This window comes from Somniosus microcephalus, chromosome 6 (assembly GCF_052327205.1).
Source record: "Somniosus microcephalus isolate GS21.2 chromosome 6, FLI_Smic_1.0, whole genome shotgun sequence".
In the NCBI taxonomy this organism is placed as follows: Eukaryota; Metazoa; Chordata; class Chondrichthyes; order Squaliformes; family Somniosidae; genus Somniosus; species Somniosus microcephalus.
Window position 1 is genome coordinate 246,373,574 of NC_140992.1, and position 19,467 is coordinate 246,393,040.

Genomic DNA, 19,467 nt, shown 5'->3' on the forward strand with positions numbered 1-19,467 from the left:
TGTACTTCTTTTATTGGCTGGCCGGGGTGGGGCGGGTTAGATGGTTGGTCGCGATTGTAGATTATTGTTTTTTTTTTCGAATTTTTTTTTCTGTCATTTTTTTATTTTAAAATTTGAACATTTTACAGTGAATGACATTACAGAGCTCAATTCTCAGCTCTTTGTACAAAGTCACAAGCCCCCATGCCTACAAGGCAGGGGTCCCAGTCTCTACAAATTGGTGATGTGATCTCCAAGCTTTTTTCAATTTAAAATTTGAACATTTTACAGTAAATAACATTACAGAGCTCAAGTGTCAGCTCTTTGTACAAAGTCACAAGCCCCCATGCCTACAAGGCAGGGGTCCCAGTCTCTACAAGCTTCTTGGTCGTCTTCACTTGTTCGTCCAGATAGTGGGTCTCCAGGAATTCACACAGATGAGGGTCGGCGCTCCCAGTGGAGAGTTTGTGCAGATCCGGCAGACTCTGGCTGACACTGTTCTCCATCTGCAGGGCTCTCTGCACCACCGAGCGGAGCCTCCCGCTCTCCCGACCGAACAAGTGGACTGTAAAAAATAAGCTTAAAAAACCCTAGATTAATATTTAAAACTTATTAAATTAAAATCACCCCAGCCCAGGTGACGATGCACTCCAGTCCCCGCGGCGTCCACCTGTCTGTAGATTATTGTCTTACGTGAACGAACTAAAATTGAATGACTGCAAGAAAGAAAAGCACAAGTTATTTGTTTTCTTTCTCTGCAAAAGATGATACGACACTCGATTATAATTTCATTAAGGAAAATAAAAAGGAAAAAGCTGGAAATCTGAAGTGAGGACTTCAGAAGGGTTACGCACCCAAAATGTCATAACGCGTCTGTCAAGCAGTTGCAATGAGGGGGACTGACCTGCTGTGTATTTCCAATATTATCTAATTTTGTAGTTTCATAAGCACTGAATGCAGGCTGAAGTCAAGTCAAACTGTTCTTAACCTGACCTGCTGAGTGTTTCTGGCATTTTCTGTTTTTATTTCAGAGTTGTTCTTCATGTTCTCTCTCCTCTGAGTTCACTAGCCTCCTATCCTCCCTTAATCTCTCCCTCCATGCAAACTCCCCAACCCGTATTCACAGCTGCCCTCTTGACCTTGCCATCCCTCATGGCCTCGCTACTCCCATCGTGTCAATCACAGATAAGGCCATCTCTGGCCACTTCCTCATATCGTTCTCCACCCACATCCCCCTTTTTGACACGGTTGACCACTCCATCCTCCTCCAACGCCTCTCCACCGTCGTCCAGCTGGGTGGGGCTGCACGCGCCTGGTTCCATTCTTATCTCTACCTGAGCTCTACCTCACCATCACTTCTCTCAACCCCTCCACTGTCTCTGACATCCAGTTCTGGATGAGCAGAACTTTTCTCCAATTAAATATTGGGAAGACCGAAGCCATTGTTTTCGGTCCCCACCACAAACTCTGTTCCCTAGCCAGTGACTCCATCCCTCTCCCTAACATCTGTCTGAGGCTGAACCACACTGTTCGCATCCTTGGTGTCATATTTGACCCTGAAATGAGCTTCCGACCACATATACGCGACGTAACTAAGATCACCTATTTCCACCTCCGTAACATCGCCCGTCTCAGCCCTTGCCTCAGCTCATCCGCTGCTGAAACTCTCATCCATGCCTTTGATACCTCCAGACTTGACTATTCCAACGCAGTCCTGGCTGGCCTCCCATGTTCTACCCTATGTAAACTTGAGGCCATTCAAAAATACCCGTGTCCTAATTCACACCAAGTTCCGTTCACCAATCACCCCTGTGCGCGCTGACCTACATTGGCTCCCGGTTAAGCAACGTCTCAATTTCAAAATTCTCATCCTTGTTTTCAAATCCCTCCATGGCCTCGCCCCTCCCTATCTCTGTAATCTCCTCCAGCCCCACAACCCCCCGAGATATCTGCACTCCTCTAATTCTGCCCTCTTGAGCATCCCTGATTATAATCGCGCAACCATTGGTGGCCATGTCTTCTGTTGCCTAGGCCCTAAGCTCTGGAATTCCCTCCCTAAACCTCTCTGCCTCTCTACCTCTCTTTCCACCTTTAAGACGCTGCTTAAAACCTACCCCTTTGACCAAGATTTTGGTCACCTGCCCTAATTTCTCCTTATGTGGCTCGGTGTCAATTTTTTTGTCTTATAATACTCCTGTGAAGCGCCTTGGGACGTTTTCCTATGTTAAAGGTGCTATATAAATACAAATTGTTGTTGTTCTTAATTCACACGTGCATTAGCTATAGGTTTTCAAACTGGTGACATAAGAACAGCACTCGGTCATTCAACCCCTCGAGCCTGTCCACCATTCAATCAGATCATGGCTCATTCATACCTCAACTCCATTTACCCACCTTTGCTCCATATCTCTTGATACCTTTACTTCTGTTAATCTCAGTTTTGACATTTTCAATTGACCTAACCTCAACAGCTTTTTGGAGGATAGGGTTCCAGACTTCCACTACCCTTTGTAAGAAGAAGTGCTTTCTGTCATAACTCCTGAAAGGCCTAGCTCTAATTTTAAGGTTCTGCTCCCTTGTTCTGGACTCTGCCACCAGTGGAAATAGTTTCTCTCTATCTACCCTGTCAAATCCCTTCATCATTTTAGGAAAGAAAGAACTTGCATTTATATAGCGCCTTTCATGACCTCAGGGCATCCCAAAGCGCTTCACTGCCAATTAAGTGCTTTGGAAGTGTAGGCACTGTTGTAATGTAGGAAATGCAGCTGCCAATTTGCGCACAGCAAGGTCCTGATAATCTGTTTTAGTGATAATGCCCAGATAATCTGTTTTAGTGATATTAATTGAGGGATAGTTGTTGGCAAAGACACTGGGGAGAACACAGTACTGCACTGGAGTGTCAGCCTAGATTCTGTGCTCAAGTCTCTAAACTCAAGCGAATACAAGCCACATTTATGCAACCTGGACACCCAAATCCCATTGCTCCTCCAAAGTTCAATAAAAAAATTCTGATTTCTTGAATCCAAAGTGGATGACTTCACACTTCTCCACATTGAACTCCATCGGCCACAGTTTTTCCCACTCTCTTAATCTATGTCCCTTTGTAACTTCCTGCTCCCATCTACAAAACTTACTGTTCTTCCTAACATAGTGTCATCTGCAAACTTGGATATACAACTTTCTATTCCTTTATTGAAGTCATTGATATATATGGTGAAAAGCTGAGGCCCCAGTACAGATCCATGGGGAATACCAGTTGTCACATGCCACCAGAGTACATTCCTTTTACCCCTACTCTCTGTCTCCTACCTCTCAACCAGTTACCATCCCATGTCACAAGGGACCTCAAAATCAGATTTCTGAATGTTTCTGTATTTGTTAACTTACTACTCTCTCTTGGTTATTCTCCTACATAGCTCAACATGGGCACAGCATCACTGCCAACCACTTCTCCATCTGCTTGCATGATCACACTTGGTATATTCCGTGGGTCCATGCTCAGTGCCCTCTTCTTCACTTTCTACATGACACCCTTTGGACCTCATCCAAAATTGAGGTCAGCTTCCACACGTGTTTATGATATCCAAGCTCTTCCTCACTACAAGTTAGCTTGGCTCAGTGGTAGTGCTCTCACCAAAAGGTTGTGGGTTCGAGCCCCAGTCCAAGACATGAGCACATAATCTAGGCTAACATATCAGTGCAATACTAAAGGTGAACTATATTGTCAGAGATGCCAGTTTCTAGATGAGATATTGTACTGAGGCCCCATCTGCCTGCTCAGGTGGATGTAAAAGATCCCATGACACATAAAGAAGAGCTGGGGAGTTTTGTGCGGTCTTGGGCCAGGGATTCCCAGGTGTTGGTGGGGATGTTACACTTTTTCAAGGAGGTTTTGAGGGTGTCCTTGAAGCGCTTCCTCTGCTCACCTGGGGCTCTCTTGCCGTGCCGGAGCTCCGAGTAGAGCGCTTGTTTTGGGAGTCTCGTATCGGGCATGCGGACAATCCCTCCATCGGAGCTGATCAAGCGTGGTCAAAGCTTCGATGCTGGGGATGTTGAGGTCTACCAACCTGCCCCCGCCACACAGTACTGCCCCCCTGATTATCAAAATCCACAACAAGGCCTTGGACAACGTGGACCACTTTTCATACCTTGGGAGCCTACTGTCAACAAGGGCAGACGTCGATGACGATGTCCAACACCGCCTTCAGTGTGCCAGTGCAGCCTTCGGTCGCCTGAGGAAGAGAGTGTTTGAAGACCAGGACCTCAAACCCGGCACAAAGCTCATGGTCTACAGAGCAGCAGTGATACCCGCTCTGCTGTATGCCTTAGAGACATGGACCATGTACAGCAGGCACCTCAAAGCACTGGAGAGGTACCACCAATGCTGCCTCCGCAAGATCCTGCAAATCCATTGGCAGGATAGGCGCACCAACGTCAGTGTTCTTGCTCAGGCCAACATCCCCAGCATCGAAGCTTTGACCACGCTTGATCAGCTCCGATGGACGGGTCACATTGTCCACATGCCCGATACGAGACTCCCAAAACAAGCGCTCTACTCGGAGCTCTGGCACGGCAAGAGAGCCCCAGGTGGGTAGAGGAAGCGCTTCAAGGACACCCTCAAAGCCTCCTTGAAAAAGTGTAACATCTCCACTGACACCTGGGAATCCCTGGCCCAAGACCGCACAAAGTGGAGGAGAAGCTTCCGGGAAGGCGCTGAACACCTTGAGTCTCTTCGCCGGGAGCAAGCGGAAGCCAAACGCAGGCAGCGCAAGGAGCGCATGTCAACCCAAGCACCCCACCCACCCGCCCCTTCAACCACCGTCTGCCCCACCTGTGACAGACACTATAGGTCCCGCATTGGACTCATCAGTCACCTGCAAACTCATTTTTAATGTGGAAGCAAGTCATCCTCGGTTCCGAGGGACTGCCTAAGAGAAGAGAAGAAAGGTGAACTATATTGTCAGAGATGCCAGTTTCTGGATGAGATATTGTACTGAGGCCCCATCTGCCTGCTCAGGTGGATGTAAAAGATCCCATGACACATAAAGAAGAGCTGGGGAGTTTTCCCAGTGTCCTGCAACTTTTATCCCTCCACCAACACCACCAAAACAGATCAACTAGTCATTTATCTCATTGTTGTTTGTGGGGCATTTCTATGTACAATTTGGCTGCTGCACTTGTCTACATTGCAACAGTGATTGCATTTCAAATGCAATTTCTGTCTTTCACATCCCCCATTGACCCAAAGGATGCTGCCACACTGTCAAATTGATTGTCTAATACCTGGTGAACTAAAACAATGTCGGCAAGATCGCAGCCATCTTCTTCTGCTCCAGCCAGCATCTTGATGCCTTTCACCTCTATTTCATTAATCACTGCAGTTGCCATTTCAAGCTGAGTTAGGACGTGTGCAACCTTGGAATCCTGTTTGATTCCAAACTCACCTTCCTACGCTACATCTAATCTGTTACCAAAAGTGTTTTTTTTGCACCTCCACAAATATTGCCCATCTCCATCCTATCACTCCCTGCTGTTACCAAAACCTAGTCCATGCCTTCAACAACTTAAATCTTATTCAATGTCCTCTCCAAATAAGCTCCCTTAAAGCTTCAACACATCCATAATGATGAAGCTCATGTCCGCACCCACAGTAGGTCCCACACACAATCACCCCCGCCCCCACCCCCACACTACCATACATCCTCTTCAACTGGCTTGTCGGCCCCAGCGTATTGATTTGAAACTTCTAATTTTCAAATCTCTTCAAAGCCTTGCCTCACTCTGCCTTAATCATGTCCTCCTGTTTAACATTCCTGCATGCATCCTCAGTCGAGGCAGAGAGGTTTAGGAATGGAACTCCAGAGCACGGGGCCTAGGCAGCTAAAGGCACAGCCAATAATTGTGGGGCAAAGAGAGGGACTGCACAAGAGGCAAGAGCCGGAAAATTGCAGTGTTCTGTGGGAGGGGTTGTAGTGCTGGAGGAGGTTAGAGAGATAGGGAGGGGGTGAGGTCATGAAAGGATTTAAAAACAAGGATGCGAAGGCATCAGAGGACAGGGAGCAAATGTAGGTCACCAAGGATAGAGGTGATGGGTGAGTAGGACTTGGTGCAGGATATAATGTGGGCAGCAAAGTTTTGGACAAGTTGAAATTTATGGAGGATGGGAGGCCAGAGTACTGGAATAGTTGAGTCTGGAAGTGACAAATGCATGGATGAGTGTTTCAGCAGCAAATGAGCTGAGGCATGGGTTGAGGTGGGCGATATCGTGTATGTGGAAGTACAGTATGTGTTCTGTAATGGAGAGAATACAGGGTCAGAAGCTCAGCTCGAGGTTGAATAGGATGCCGTGAAGGATAAGTGCACACCTTGCCATTTATGGAATTCTAGGTCACTGCAGTGACTGGGATATAAGGTAGATATTAGTGAATTAAAGCTAATGGACTATCTCAAGGTCTTGACCTCAAAAGAAACCTTTCATGTATCGGTGCTATTTTGATACAACACTCTCTTTTCTTGCAGGAAACCTCCCAAAGGGACAGCCATTACAGATGACAACTATCTCTTGTAGTGCCATTGTTTGAGGGATTAATTGGACCAATTTATCTATAAATAAATAATATAAACTGAGGAAATCCACCCTTTGAAGCTATCATCTAAACGACATACAATGTCTGTGTATTTTCACTTCACAAAGACAATAAGAGTGTTATAAATCTCATCATCAAGAAACTACTTATGAAATAACGCTGGACGGCCAGCTGGTGGCGCCGTCCAAGGAGTATAAATAGTCGGGCGTGGGCCCCAGCTTGACAGGGACATTTTGTAAGACGAGGAGCTAGTGAAATACAACTAGACTTCCATGTTCTGAAACAAGTTGATTAAAGCCTTGCTTTATGCTCAAACCAAGTGCATAGTGAATTTTATTACGTCAGAGTTTCACAGAACAAATGTCATTAATATGTAATACTGTACTTCCAGACAGATATATGTTTCACTTTGTCTACAAGCTTATAGGGGGAAAACAAAAACAAAAACACCTATTTGAGCATTAAAAAAAAAAGAGCCCTGGACTTGGAACAATTTAAATGACACGATATAATTCAGAAATTTTATAATTTAAAGCTGTACGGAACCCTAAAGGCTGCTTTTTATGGGATGTGGGAGTTGCTGGTAAAGCCAGCATTTATTGTCCATCCCTTTATGCCCCCAGAAGCTTTGGTTTTCATAAACTGTTAATTTCTGTTTGCTATACACTATAACAGTATGCTAAATAATAATATAAATGTGTTTATTTAAAATGTAGATGATTCTTTAGAAATGGGATGGAGTCGGTAGATTGTTCTGACCAAAAAATTCTATACCTGTGGCAGGTCTGGTGTTCGCAAATGTTTTTTTACCCTCACAACATGGCGGAGCAGAGGCCCGCTCTTCGCCCCCAAAGCATTCTGGACAGTGAGGCAGTGGCCCTGGTTGGGGGCAACGTCAGTTCCGGTGTATTGTGTGTGTGAGAGAAATGGCGGAGTGTTTGGGGTTGACGAGCGGTTCGGGGGACCCGGTCGGGGGCTTGCCGCAAACTGGGGTGGGAATGAGGTCGAGGTGCCGGGAGAGACAACTCTCTGGTGGGGCTGAAGCCGATCTCCCGGAACCCGAACAAGTGGTGAACCGTTGGACATTGGAGTTTAACTTCTACTGCGCGCTCAAAGCGTTCCGAGCCGGGGAGTACGAGGAGTTCTGCGCCATCCTGGATGTGATAACGGGTGAGAAGAGTTGTAAATACTGGATTAAAGATTAGGGACTAGTTAATTGTTTTTAAATAAACCAAAACATGCTCGAAATGCACAACAAAGCTGGCCAACATCGACAAGGATACATGGTTTAACCGATGCTGATAGACCTCCGTTTTCCCATGAATGTCAGGTTATATTTCAGAATAAGAGCATTGAACATTTTATGATATTTCAAATTTTGCATAAAATATTTGGGAGTAGAGGATATCTAAGCTGATAACAATACTAAGTATAGTCGGGAGCCCCAGTTAATTTTAAGTTGACGATCTTCACAAACATTGTGTGTCAGCTATGGCTCGGTTGGCAGCACCCTCGCCTCTGAGTCAGAAGGTTGTGGGTTCAGGTCCCACTCCAGAGATTTGAGCACAAAAGTCTAGCGCAGTACCGAGGTAGTGCTGCACTGTCGGAGGTGCTGTCTTTCGGCTGAGACGTTAAACCGAGGCCCCCATCTGTCCTCTCAGGTGGACGTAAAAGATCCTTTGGCACTATTTCGAAGAAGAGCAGGGGGGTTATCCCTGGTGATCTAGCCAATATTTATCCCTCAATCAACATCACTAAAAAAAACAGATTATCTGGTCATTATCACATTGCTGTTTGTGGGATCTTGTGCGCAAACTGGCTGTCACGCTTCCTACATTGCTACAGTGACTACACTTCAAAAAGTACTTCATTGGCTGTAAAGCACTTTGGGATGTCTGGTGGTCGTGAAAGGCGCTATATAAATGCAAGACTTTCTTATTCTTACTGATGGGCCTTCAATAACCACAAAACTAGAAGTTATAGACTTAAACAAGTTGGCTTTTAATCACTAAGATCAGAGCTAACATTTCAACACGCCGACTGGTTCACAGGAATGAGTCATACAGATCCTGGGATCTTTATGTAAGAGAAGTCAGGGGCGGAGCCAAGACCTGGAACCTCCCAGGTTAGTCGGGAAAGAGGAAGTGAAACTATACACAGTGGGGGAGAGTAATATACATGAGTGCAAAACGAATACAGGACCAAGACAAACAGATTTCATTGCACTTATATTCACAAATTAAATAAAAGTCCTGGTACCTTTTGAAATAAGCATACTCCTTTAACCTCCATGGTTACAGATTCTACAGTGCCTACTACACTTTATCACTAATTATAAAATGTCTGTTGCATAGCACACTTCAAAGTTTGCTCACTTTGTGTACTGCTTCCCTGTAACATTTTGTTGATTGGCTCAAAATGAAACAGTAGCAAATCAGAAGAGGTAGGGAACATATAAATCAAAAGCACCTAGAAATCTTCTATTGCAAAACTAGCACAGACTTACAAAAACCAGTCCTGAATGACAGTCACAAGAATCTCCCAATAAAAGGAAGAAGTTGGACCAATTGAATCACTATTCTGTGAGGGGGAAAAAATTGTTTGCCACTTTTTTTTTTAGTAACTGAACGCACAGAACCAGATGGCCTATCAACATGGGAGATCTGAGATTTCCATGCTTGCAATCAAATTGACACCTTTAAAATGTCAAACCTAATTGTGTGTATTTTTTTTCCATCTAGAATTGGGAAATGCTTTGAATAATAGGTACTATCTCCCCTACATCCTTCTACCCCAGTAAACTGTCCTGGACCACCTAATATTCATGTTCAAGTGAACATTACTGGTCTTCTGGCTTTTATTTAACTCTGAAATGTGTTTTCCTTCTCTTTCCCCACCCAATTTCAGCTGTCTTAAACCGACCGTACATCGACACAGAGGAGATTGGAAAGAAACTTCTCACAATACAATTTCTATCCAAATTTGGTAAGTAAATGCTATTCCTGTAGATAAAGCACTCATTGTCTAGGCTCACACATGGTATTTCTTTCCTCAGACTTTAAAGTTATAATCTAAACATTTAAAATGGTTTAAATGTATCGTTGACTTTTTATACATAACTATATGTGGTCAACTCATTTTCAGAGAGTGATGCCATGCCGCTGGAATCTGTTTTGACAATTCTGGGCCAGATGAAGGCAGAGTTCTTGCTCGGTGAGGATTTGTTCCAAGAGATCAGCGGAGCTGTGGTGGTGCAGGTTAGTTTCACCATTTGTATTTTTAAAATAAATGAAGAAGTCAAAGTTTTTGCAGCATCAAAGGTAGCAGGAGCAATTGTTCCCATCTGACCTGGCCCTTTATTTTTATCATCGTTGGCAGGGTAGTTCACAACTGCACATCTCTAGATAGGATAATGAAATAGTCTGTGTTAGTTGTCTATTGGCATGAATTCAATATCACTATTCAGTTGTTTCTGTGTATGTTATTTTCCCCCTATGTGTCTTATGTACACATAAAATGGGGAACTTAACAAGATTAAACTGTTGGGGTATTTTGGTGCAAAGGTAGAATATAACATTTGGCAATTGAAAATCCTTTGCACTTGTGCGGGACTGCTCTCTGCCTTAGTTCACTTCATCTTGTTGACTGCCAAAATCGAAATGTTCTCATTTTTCTCTCCCGCTTCTTGCTGACCTTAATTGCGGAATAAGATTGAGTGCTTTACATTTGTCAATTTTGTTTTACTTTTTAAAAATGTTAACCCATTAAAACTACAGTTACTGTCATAAACTTTAATCTATAAAAGTGTGAGCCTTCGCTCAGTGGTCGCACACTCGCCAATGAGTCAGGAAGTTGTAGGTTCAAGCCCCACTCAAAAGACTTGAGCTCACGATCTATGTTGACAGCTCATTACAAACTGAGGGAGTGGTGCACTGTCAAGAGGTACTGTCTCGTGGATGAGATGTTAAACTGAGACCCTGTCTGCCCTTTCAGGTGCACAGGAAGATCCTATGACACTATTCAAAGAGCAGGGGAGTTTTTCTGGTGTCCTGGCCAAAGTTTATCTCTCAGCAAATATCACCAAAAACTCATCTGCTCATTTATCTCATTGCTGTTTATGGTACTTGCTGTGTGCAAATTATATGCTGTGATTACCAACATTCCGACAGCCGCCACGCTTCAAAAGTACTTAACTGGCTGTGACGTGCTTTGGAAAATCCCGAGAGGTGCTATATAAATGCAAGTTCCTTTATTTTTGTTATGGAAAATGCAATAAGAATATAAAAATGGGGCTCAGTTTTATTTCTTTGGACTACCTACCCTCAGGAAAGCAGTATAAACTGTCCAATATATTGTGCAATCATTTGTGCTCTGTGGTTCTTCTGTGATTGACCTGTTAAATTCAGATTATAACATCTGTAACTGATCAGAAACCTGTTTTATTTTTCTTCAGAAATGAGCCTTTTTCCATATATATTTTATAGAATATTGGTAGCCAGGCAGCTGGTGGCCACTTAGATCAGTTTGCTACTCAGCTGGAAATAAACTGAGTGGCTATCTAGGATGTACTTTGTCACATATTACTTTGAGCGTAGATAAATCACCTGTGTCTAGACTTAATTGAGTGTTAATTGTCAAATCCACAAAGGTGATGGAAACTCTTTGCTGTTTACTTAGCTTTGAGAAGGAATCAGAACTGATTGATTGATTGCTTCTCTCATCGATGGGTCCTGAAAACAAGGGACTTATTACAGCTGTCCTTTGTCCTGAAAGAGGTGGCTGGCTGGAAATGGGGTTCTTGGAAACCAGCCTGGTTCTTTTGAACCCTACTTTGAGCTACTGTTATAATAATAATAATCAACTTTATTGTCATTGTTAGTGCACAAGTGCAGTACAACGAAATGTAGGCTTGCGGCTCCTGAGAGTGTACATTTAGATTAAGACATTTAAACATTCAACATACATTTGGGTTGTAATACATTAACATAAACATAACCATAACCATAATAAAGTGCATTGGCAGATGTGCAGGCTTTAGAGTTTATTTGTGGAGTTCAGTAGGATGACAGCCCTGGGAAAGAAGCTGTTCCTAAATCTGGTCGTACGGGTGCGAATGCATCTGTAGCGTCTCCCAGATGGCAGGAGGGCGAACAGACTGTGGCTGGGGTGGGTAGGGTCTTTGATGATGGTCCGTGACCTCCGTAAACAACGTTTCTGGTATATGTGCTCTATGGTCGGTAGCCGGGTGCCGGTAATGCGTTGGGCAGTTTTGACAACCCGCTGCAGGGCTTTCCGGTCATAGTAGCTACAGCTGCCATACCATACTGTGATACAGTTCGTCAGGATGCTCTCTATTGTGCAGCGGTAAAAGTTAGAGAGGATCAGGGGTGACAGGTTACATCCCTTCAGCCTCCTTAGGAAATATAGGCGCTGCTGGGCCTTCTTCACCAGAGAGGAGGTATTGAGGGACCAGGAGAGGTCTTCCGTGATGTGGACTCCGAGGAACTTAAAGCTGTCCACCCTTTCCAGCACAGCCCCATGGATGTGGATGGGGGTGTGACTTCCGCCTTTAGACTTCCTGAAGTCCACAATGATTTCTTTGGTTTTCTTGATGTTAAGGGCCAGGTTGTTATCGGCGCACCACTTCACGAGATGCTGGACCTCCTCCCTGTAGGCTGACTCATCGTTGTTGGTGATCTGGCCTACTACCGTGGTATCATCCGCAAACTTGATGATAGTGTTGGAACCATGAACAGCCACACAGTCGTGGGTGAAGAGGGAGTAGAGGAGGGGGCTCAGCACACATCCTTGTGGGGCCCCCGTGTTCAGGGGCAGAGGGGGGGAGGTGTGGTTACCTAATTTGACAGACTGGGGTCTGTTTGTTAGGAAGTCCAGGGTCCAGTTGCAGTTGCACAAAATATTAAATTGTGAAAGACGCCATCTTGATATTCCTTTGTCTCACTTTAGATTTTAAAGGAAACAGTGGGTGTAACAGTTGCACGTATCTCTGCTCTTGAGTGGACATAAGAAGATGAGAAATAGGAGTAGGAGTCGGCCATCTAGCCCCTCGAGCCTGCTCCGCCATTCAATAAGATCATGGCTGATCTTCTACCTCAACTCCACTTTCCTGCACTATCCCCATATCCCTTGATTTCCCTTAATATCCAAAAATCTATCGATCTATTGAATATATACTCAACGACTGAGCCTCCACAGCCCTCTGGGGTAGAGAATTCCAAAGATACACCGCCCGCTGAGTGAAGAAATTTTTCCTCATCTCAGTCCTAAATGGCCAACCCCTTATTCTGAGACTGTGACCCCTGGTTCTAGACTCCCCAGCCAGGGGAAACATCCTGCATCTACCCTGTCAAGCCCTGTAAGAATTTTGTATGTTTCAATGAGATCACCTCTCATTCTTCTAAACTCTAGAGAATATAGGCCTGGTCTACTCAATCTCTCCTCATAGGACAACTGCCCCATCCGAGGAACCAGTCTGGTGAACCTTCGTTGCACTCTCTCTATGGCAGGTATATCCTTCCTTAGGCAAAGAGACCAAAACGGTACACAATACTCCAGGTGTGGTCTCACCAGGGCCGTATATAATTGCAGTAAAATGTCTTTACTCTTCTACTCAAATCCTCTTGTAATAAAGGCCAACATACCATTTGCTTTCCTAATTGCTAGCTGTACCTGCATGTTAACTTTCAATGATTTGTGTACAAGGACACCCAGGTCCCTCTGAACACCAACATTTCTCAATCTCTCACTATTTAAAAAAAATACTCTGCTTTTCTATTTTTCCTACCAAAGTGGATAACTTCACATTTCTCCACATTATATTCCATTTGCCATGTTCTTGCCCACTCACTTAGCCTGTCTTTAGCCCCTTGAAGCCTCCTTGCATCCTCCTCACAACTTGCATTTCCACCCAGCTTTGTATCATCAGCAAACTTGGATATATTACATTTGGTCCCCTCATCCAAATCATTGATATACTGTAGATTGTGAATAGCTGAGGCCCAAGCACTGATCCCTATGGTACCCCACTTGTTACAGCCTGCCAGCCCGAAAATGACCTGTTTATACCTACTCTCTGTTTTTTGTCCATTAACCAACCTTCAATCCATGCTAGTATATTACCCCCAATCCCATGCACCCTAATTTTGTTTAATAACACCTTATCGAATGCCTTCTAAAAATCCAAACACACCACATCTATTGGTTCCCCCTTATCTATTCTGTTAGTTACAACTACCGATTTGTCAAACACGATTTCCCTTTCATAAATCCGTGTTGACTCTGCCCAATCCTATTATTATTTTCTAAGTGCCCTGTTATCACATCCTTAATAATAGATTCTAGCATTTTCCCTACTACTGATGTCAGGCTAACTGGTCTGTAGTGCCCCGTTTTCTCTCTCCCTCCTTTCTTAAATAGTGGGGTTACATTTGCTACCTTCCAATCTGCGGGAACCGTTCTAGAATCTATGGAATTTTGGAAGATGACAACCAATACAGTCACTATTTCTATAGCCACCTTTTTCAAAACCCTAGGATGTAGGCCATAAGGTCCAGGGGATTTATTGGCTTTCAGCCCCGTTAATTTCTCCAGTACTATTTTTGTTTTACTAATACTAATTTCTTTCAGTTCCTCATTCTCGCTGGACACTTGGTTCTCCACTCTTTCTGGGAAGTTTTTTGTGTCTTCGCCCGTGAAGATAGACACAAAGTATTTGTTTAATTTCTCTGTCATTTCCTTATTCTCCATTATAATTTCTCCTGTCTGTTGCACCAGGCTGTTGGCAAACTGGATCCAGGAGAAACAGTTTGAATAACCAGCTTCGTATAGGAACTTCTAATTATGATGCAGGTTCAAATTAAGCGTTGTTACAGAGAATCTTGAAGACTTGGAGATGATTTTTGTTCTATCCTCTACCACCCCCACCCCCCCATATAATTCAGTTCATCCAAAACTCTGCTACCCATATCCTATCCCACACCAAGTCCTGATCTCCCATCTCTGACTTGCATTTGTTCCCATCCCCCAATACCTCCAGTTTGAAGTTCCCATCCTCTTGTTCAAATCCTTTTATGGCCTCCCTAGGTCTGTAACCTTTTCCAGCCCTGTAACCCTCCGGAGCTCTCCATCCCCCGCCATATTTTCCTGGGTCTTTCGTGCTGATCTGGCATTAACCTGCTGAAAACAGTTAAAAGGTCATTAACATAGCTCCACCCCCATTGAAATCAATGATGATTGTGATTTTCCTGCATTTAAACCAATTTTCACTCCACTGCCTCTTAGACTCAAAAGTCATGGCGCTGGTGGCTGGCAGAGGTGTGATCTGTTTACTTTGAATGCATTCGATGATTGCATTTAAACGACATGCTAGTGTGTTTGCTGATCGGGACTTGTTGAAAGACAGATTCTTACACCATTGCATTGTGATGCCAATAAAAAATGTAATAACCGATTATTTTAAAATATTTATTTATCTATTTCTTTTTAAGCATTGATTGTTGCTGCGAAGAGTATAATTGTTTTGAAATAGTGGTAGAAACGCTTGCACAAATAAACTGGGCTGGAGGGTGCAGCAACAGCTGTTCAAAAGAATATCGGTCCCAAAAGTCAAGAGAAAGACTTTTGGATGATAACGGCCCCAGATCGTCCCTCATACTTTTTCATCAAATGTATTTGTTGAATTGCTGGAAAATATGGCTGCTCTCTAGCATAATCTAATTAGAAGTGCAGGAAAATAAGTAAGTTATCAATGGGATTGCTACACTACACAGCAAAATTTACTGTGAACATCGCAGGAAAATTTGGACCAACATCTATATTAAATAGGCTAGTGGCCACATCGCTTCTGTATATTAGTTGCATTCAACCCTGTATCACGTTCATTAGTAAATGCAGAAGCCCATTAACTCCTGTAGTTGAATTTGTACCTCAGAATCTGTTCCGAGTCTGTGCTGCTGTGATACTGTCCCAAGGCATTTAATGGTCGTCCTTCGGAGACATTAAACTGATTCCTCGTCTTTGTTCAAGTGGACATTAAGACTCATGGCACAATTCAAAGAAGAGCAGGTTCTCCCAGTGTCCTAAGCTAACCTTCCTCCCTCAACCTACACCACCAACAAACACATTAACTGATCATATATCTCATGCCTATCCGGGGCATTGGTGGTGCAGAGCGACTGCCCTGTTTTCCAATTATAGGTACTGCATTTCAGAGTTATCTACTGTATGAAGTGCTTTTGAGATACTTTGACGTGATAATAGTTGCGTTTATATAGTGCCTTATTGGTTTCTGAACTGGTTAGGTTACATTTTGTGTATATACATGGCTTATTCTCTGCATTTTTAACAAGTTTGTTTCAAAACATTGAAGAAAACAATGTGCTTATTAGCGAGCCTGGTCTTGTAGTCATCTCAACCGTGTCAATTTTAAAATGGTTGCCAAGATTAATAGGGAAAATCCAGGATTATTATAATCATAATTTCAGAGGCCATTTTAAAAGCGAACAAGAAATTTGTAAGAACAAAACTTGGGAGAGGTTGGAAGTTCAGCCTTTTATCTTTTTTTTCCTGACTCAAAATATGGAGGATCCATAAAGAAATTCGTGGCATTGCCACTTAATCAGCTGGTTCTCCACATCTCCCCTAAAATGGAGCCTCCAGGAAAAGCCGGTGAATTTCTTGAATCACACCTCAGTAGTGGTGAACCAACCAAACTAGGATGACCAGCTGACTGGGGATTGTGACTCATGATGATTTGATTGGAAGTCAGATGAGGTGATCCTAATTGTGGTGACAGCTTTTTCAAAGTTAGTAAATTATTTTTGTACCTACAAACCTTGGGAGTATAAATAACATTTTGGTCCTCTTTCTAAAGGCTGTGGTTGAATCGATTAAGAATAACTGTTTTCGAGAAGCTTCTAAGATCTTCGAACGGCATCTCAAAAAGGACAATGTTGACCAGGTATGTGTGTAGCTGTTTAATTTGGGCTAATAAAATCAGACGTTTAGGCGCTGCGGCAGACATTTTTTCGTATTATTGATCTATTCTCTGTAGTTGTCAAATTCTTTTACTTAATATTGCAATCTTAATGAGGGGCATGGGGAGGGTATAGGGTCTTGTAGCTGGAAAGGAGTGATGTGACCATAACCACAGTAGTTTTGTTTAAATAGCAAATGAAATGTTATTTTTCATTAATTTATTGTGAATAAAATGCAAATATACATTTTCCGAGTATTAGTGTTTTGAAACTAAATCATAATGTGGTTGGATTTAATAATTGCATCAAGATATTTTTGCATCTCGAAACTGGGTACATTTGATAGAATTAGAAGAATAATGAATACGTGTCCTTTATGGGACTGTACCTACAGAATCAGCAGTCATACTGGTTCTAGCTTCATTTTCTTAATGCTATGGTGGTGGGCCAGTATTTGTATAACTTCAGTGTACATCAATACGCATGAAGATAATTTTCCATCGATGGAATCTAAAGGAGTAGTTGGTGATAGATATTGATTGCTCTTTTTAAGCTATAAAGTTAACAACTGCAATAACATACAATCTGCGCAGGCCATGTAAAATGTACAACCCTAGTAATATAAATATATATGATATATATGCACTGAACTTTTTTGCCTAGTTTATATAATTTGCTCTATCCATTTTCTATCTCTCCATTATCTAATTTTAATAATACAAATGCCATGTCCAGCGCATTATTTTTGTTATACATCCTGTGTCACACTTCCTTTTATATAGAAGATCATTCTAAGCTAGCCAAATTTCTTCCACGATTGGCTCAATTCCAAATCAGTTCCCATCAGGTATATGCAGAAACCCTTTTCTCTGTGAGACTTCTATGTCACCTCAGCCTCAAATTTTACCTCCTTCATCTATCCACCTCCTCCACTCCATCTACTACCTATTGCATTTGTTTCCAACCTGCAACCAACATGCTCCCTCCCTCCTCAACACCCCCACTGAAGATCCAGCCTTGTGTACAGGAAACTTTGTGTTATCAGGAGGCTAACTGTCCGGAATGCTCGAGCCACCGGCAAAAATCAGGTGCCGTTTTCGTTAGGTTTTTTTTCTTCTCGTTGCTTTTTTCCTCAACAGTCAAGCTCTGCAAGGTCTGCTGAAGCTGTTGCTAAGCTACAGAGACGCTTGGACTGTTTAGAAGCTGTTGCTAAGCAACAGGGTTTGTTGACAGATATGGAGCTCAGAAGCTTCTGTATCTTTCAACATTAGCGCTGGAGTGTCCGGCAGTTTTGAGGGAACGGCAACAGCTCGGTCCCGTCTGTGCCGGATAGCACAAAGTTTCCTGTATATTTTAAATTTATTTTCCACTATCCTGTCTGTTCCTCCATTTGGTTTGCACTGCTCCCTTTTTATGATCCGGTCTGCACTTACAGTTGCTTTACATTTATCTTCTACTCACACCAGCTGTTGCATCGCACGCCACCTGCTCAAGGAGAGAGCAAAGAATGTAAACTTGGGTCTTTCAGGCCGCTGAGACAAATACAGGATAATTGGGTTAAATTATTTGTGGTACAACATCTTGCAACAAATCCCACAATTTTTGCCCTTCTGTGCAATATTCCCTGTTGGTTTCTCTAGTCGCACACACTCCAGTTTTAATCAGCACGTTTTAAAGTGCCAATCATCTCCCTCTTAGGCAAAAGTGAAGTGCGTGCTGCCGACTGTGACATCTGGTAGTACAGCTGCTGTGCTGACTGCTCTGTTCATCAGTGCTATTTCAATTTTCAGCAGTTCCAGTTAACTGAACACTAAACTGACAGGGACTGGAAGAAAATTGTCCCCTGTGATTTTTTTTCAATATTTTGCTATGGTAAATCACTTGCCCTATAGATAATAGATGGTTGTAGACTCAAGTTTCAAACTGTCAGTGCCCTAGTAGTCTGTGATGAAACTTCAGCTCTTTTGAGCCGTCATGCTGCCTTATGGGGCAGGACTGTGGTTAAGACTAAATTACAGTGGCCGTCTATCTTCAAAATGCCATGTCAACGCAATCTATCTATGCTGCATAAACTGACAACAGTGCATTATAAGTGTCATCATCCATCAGCAAACACTGAGCCATCACCTGCCACACTGGTTAATTGATTGTAACGCTACTTTGGTCACGTCACTTGACAAGCTCTGGAGACAATGGTTAGCTAGATCTTTTTTGACTACGTGCATCCATGGAAACAACTTAGATTTATAAAGCACCTGTTAATATATCAAAATGCCCCAAGGCATTTCATAATTGGGGTTAGACCTGAATTGAAAGGTATGGGGAAGTGGCCAACGGTGTCATTGTAGAGAAACGTTTTAAGGACGTTTTTGAACACAGAGAGATATGTAGGAAGAGGGAAGCATTTCGAGAGGGAGTTCCAGAGTGTGGGACGAAGTTAGTTGAACGCTCTGCCAATGGTAGTAGAGTGGGGGAAGGAGGCAATGTGCAGTAACCAGAGTTGAAAGAGCAGAGGTTGCAGGCAAGAACATAAAGCTGGAAAAGGTTATGGATGATGGAAAGAAAGAACAAATTTGCATTTATATAGCACCATTTATGATGTCCCAAAGCGCTACATAGTCAGTGAAGCATATTTGAAGTGTAGAACTGCACTGAGATAAATGACCAGATACTCTTTTTTTTAATTTTTTTTAGTGATGTTGGGTGAGGGATAAATATTGGCCAAAACATCAGAAGAACTCCCCTGCTCCTCTTTGAATAGTGCCGTGGGGTATTTTAAGTCCACCTGAGAGGACAGGCATGACCTCAATTTAAAGTAATGTCTGATCTGATGGCAGCACCTCCTACAGTGCAGCTCCCCCTCCATACTGCACTGAAGTGTAAATCTGGATTATGTGCCCAGGTTG

At 43.1% G+C, this 19,467-nt stretch overlaps 1 protein-coding gene across 1 annotated transcript in view; it reads left to right on the top strand.

Annotated features, from left to right (window-relative positions):
• The first annotated feature begins 7,369 nt into the window (after positions 1-7,369).
• The window catches only part of terf2 (telomeric repeat binding factor 2), a 35,759-nt gene continuing 23,661 nt past the window's right edge, over positions 7,370-19,467 (top strand). Inside the window, exons 1-4 of the mRNA XM_085991723.1 lie at positions 7,370-7,736; positions 9,474-9,551; positions 9,711-9,823; positions 16,459-16,545. Coding sequence (XP_085847849.1) covers positions 7,493-7,736; positions 9,474-9,551; positions 9,711-9,823; positions 16,459-16,545 — 522 coding nt within the window. The 5' untranslated portion in view covers positions 7,370-7,492. The remainder of the gene's footprint in view (positions 7,737-9,473; positions 9,552-9,710; positions 9,824-16,458; positions 16,546-19,467) is intronic.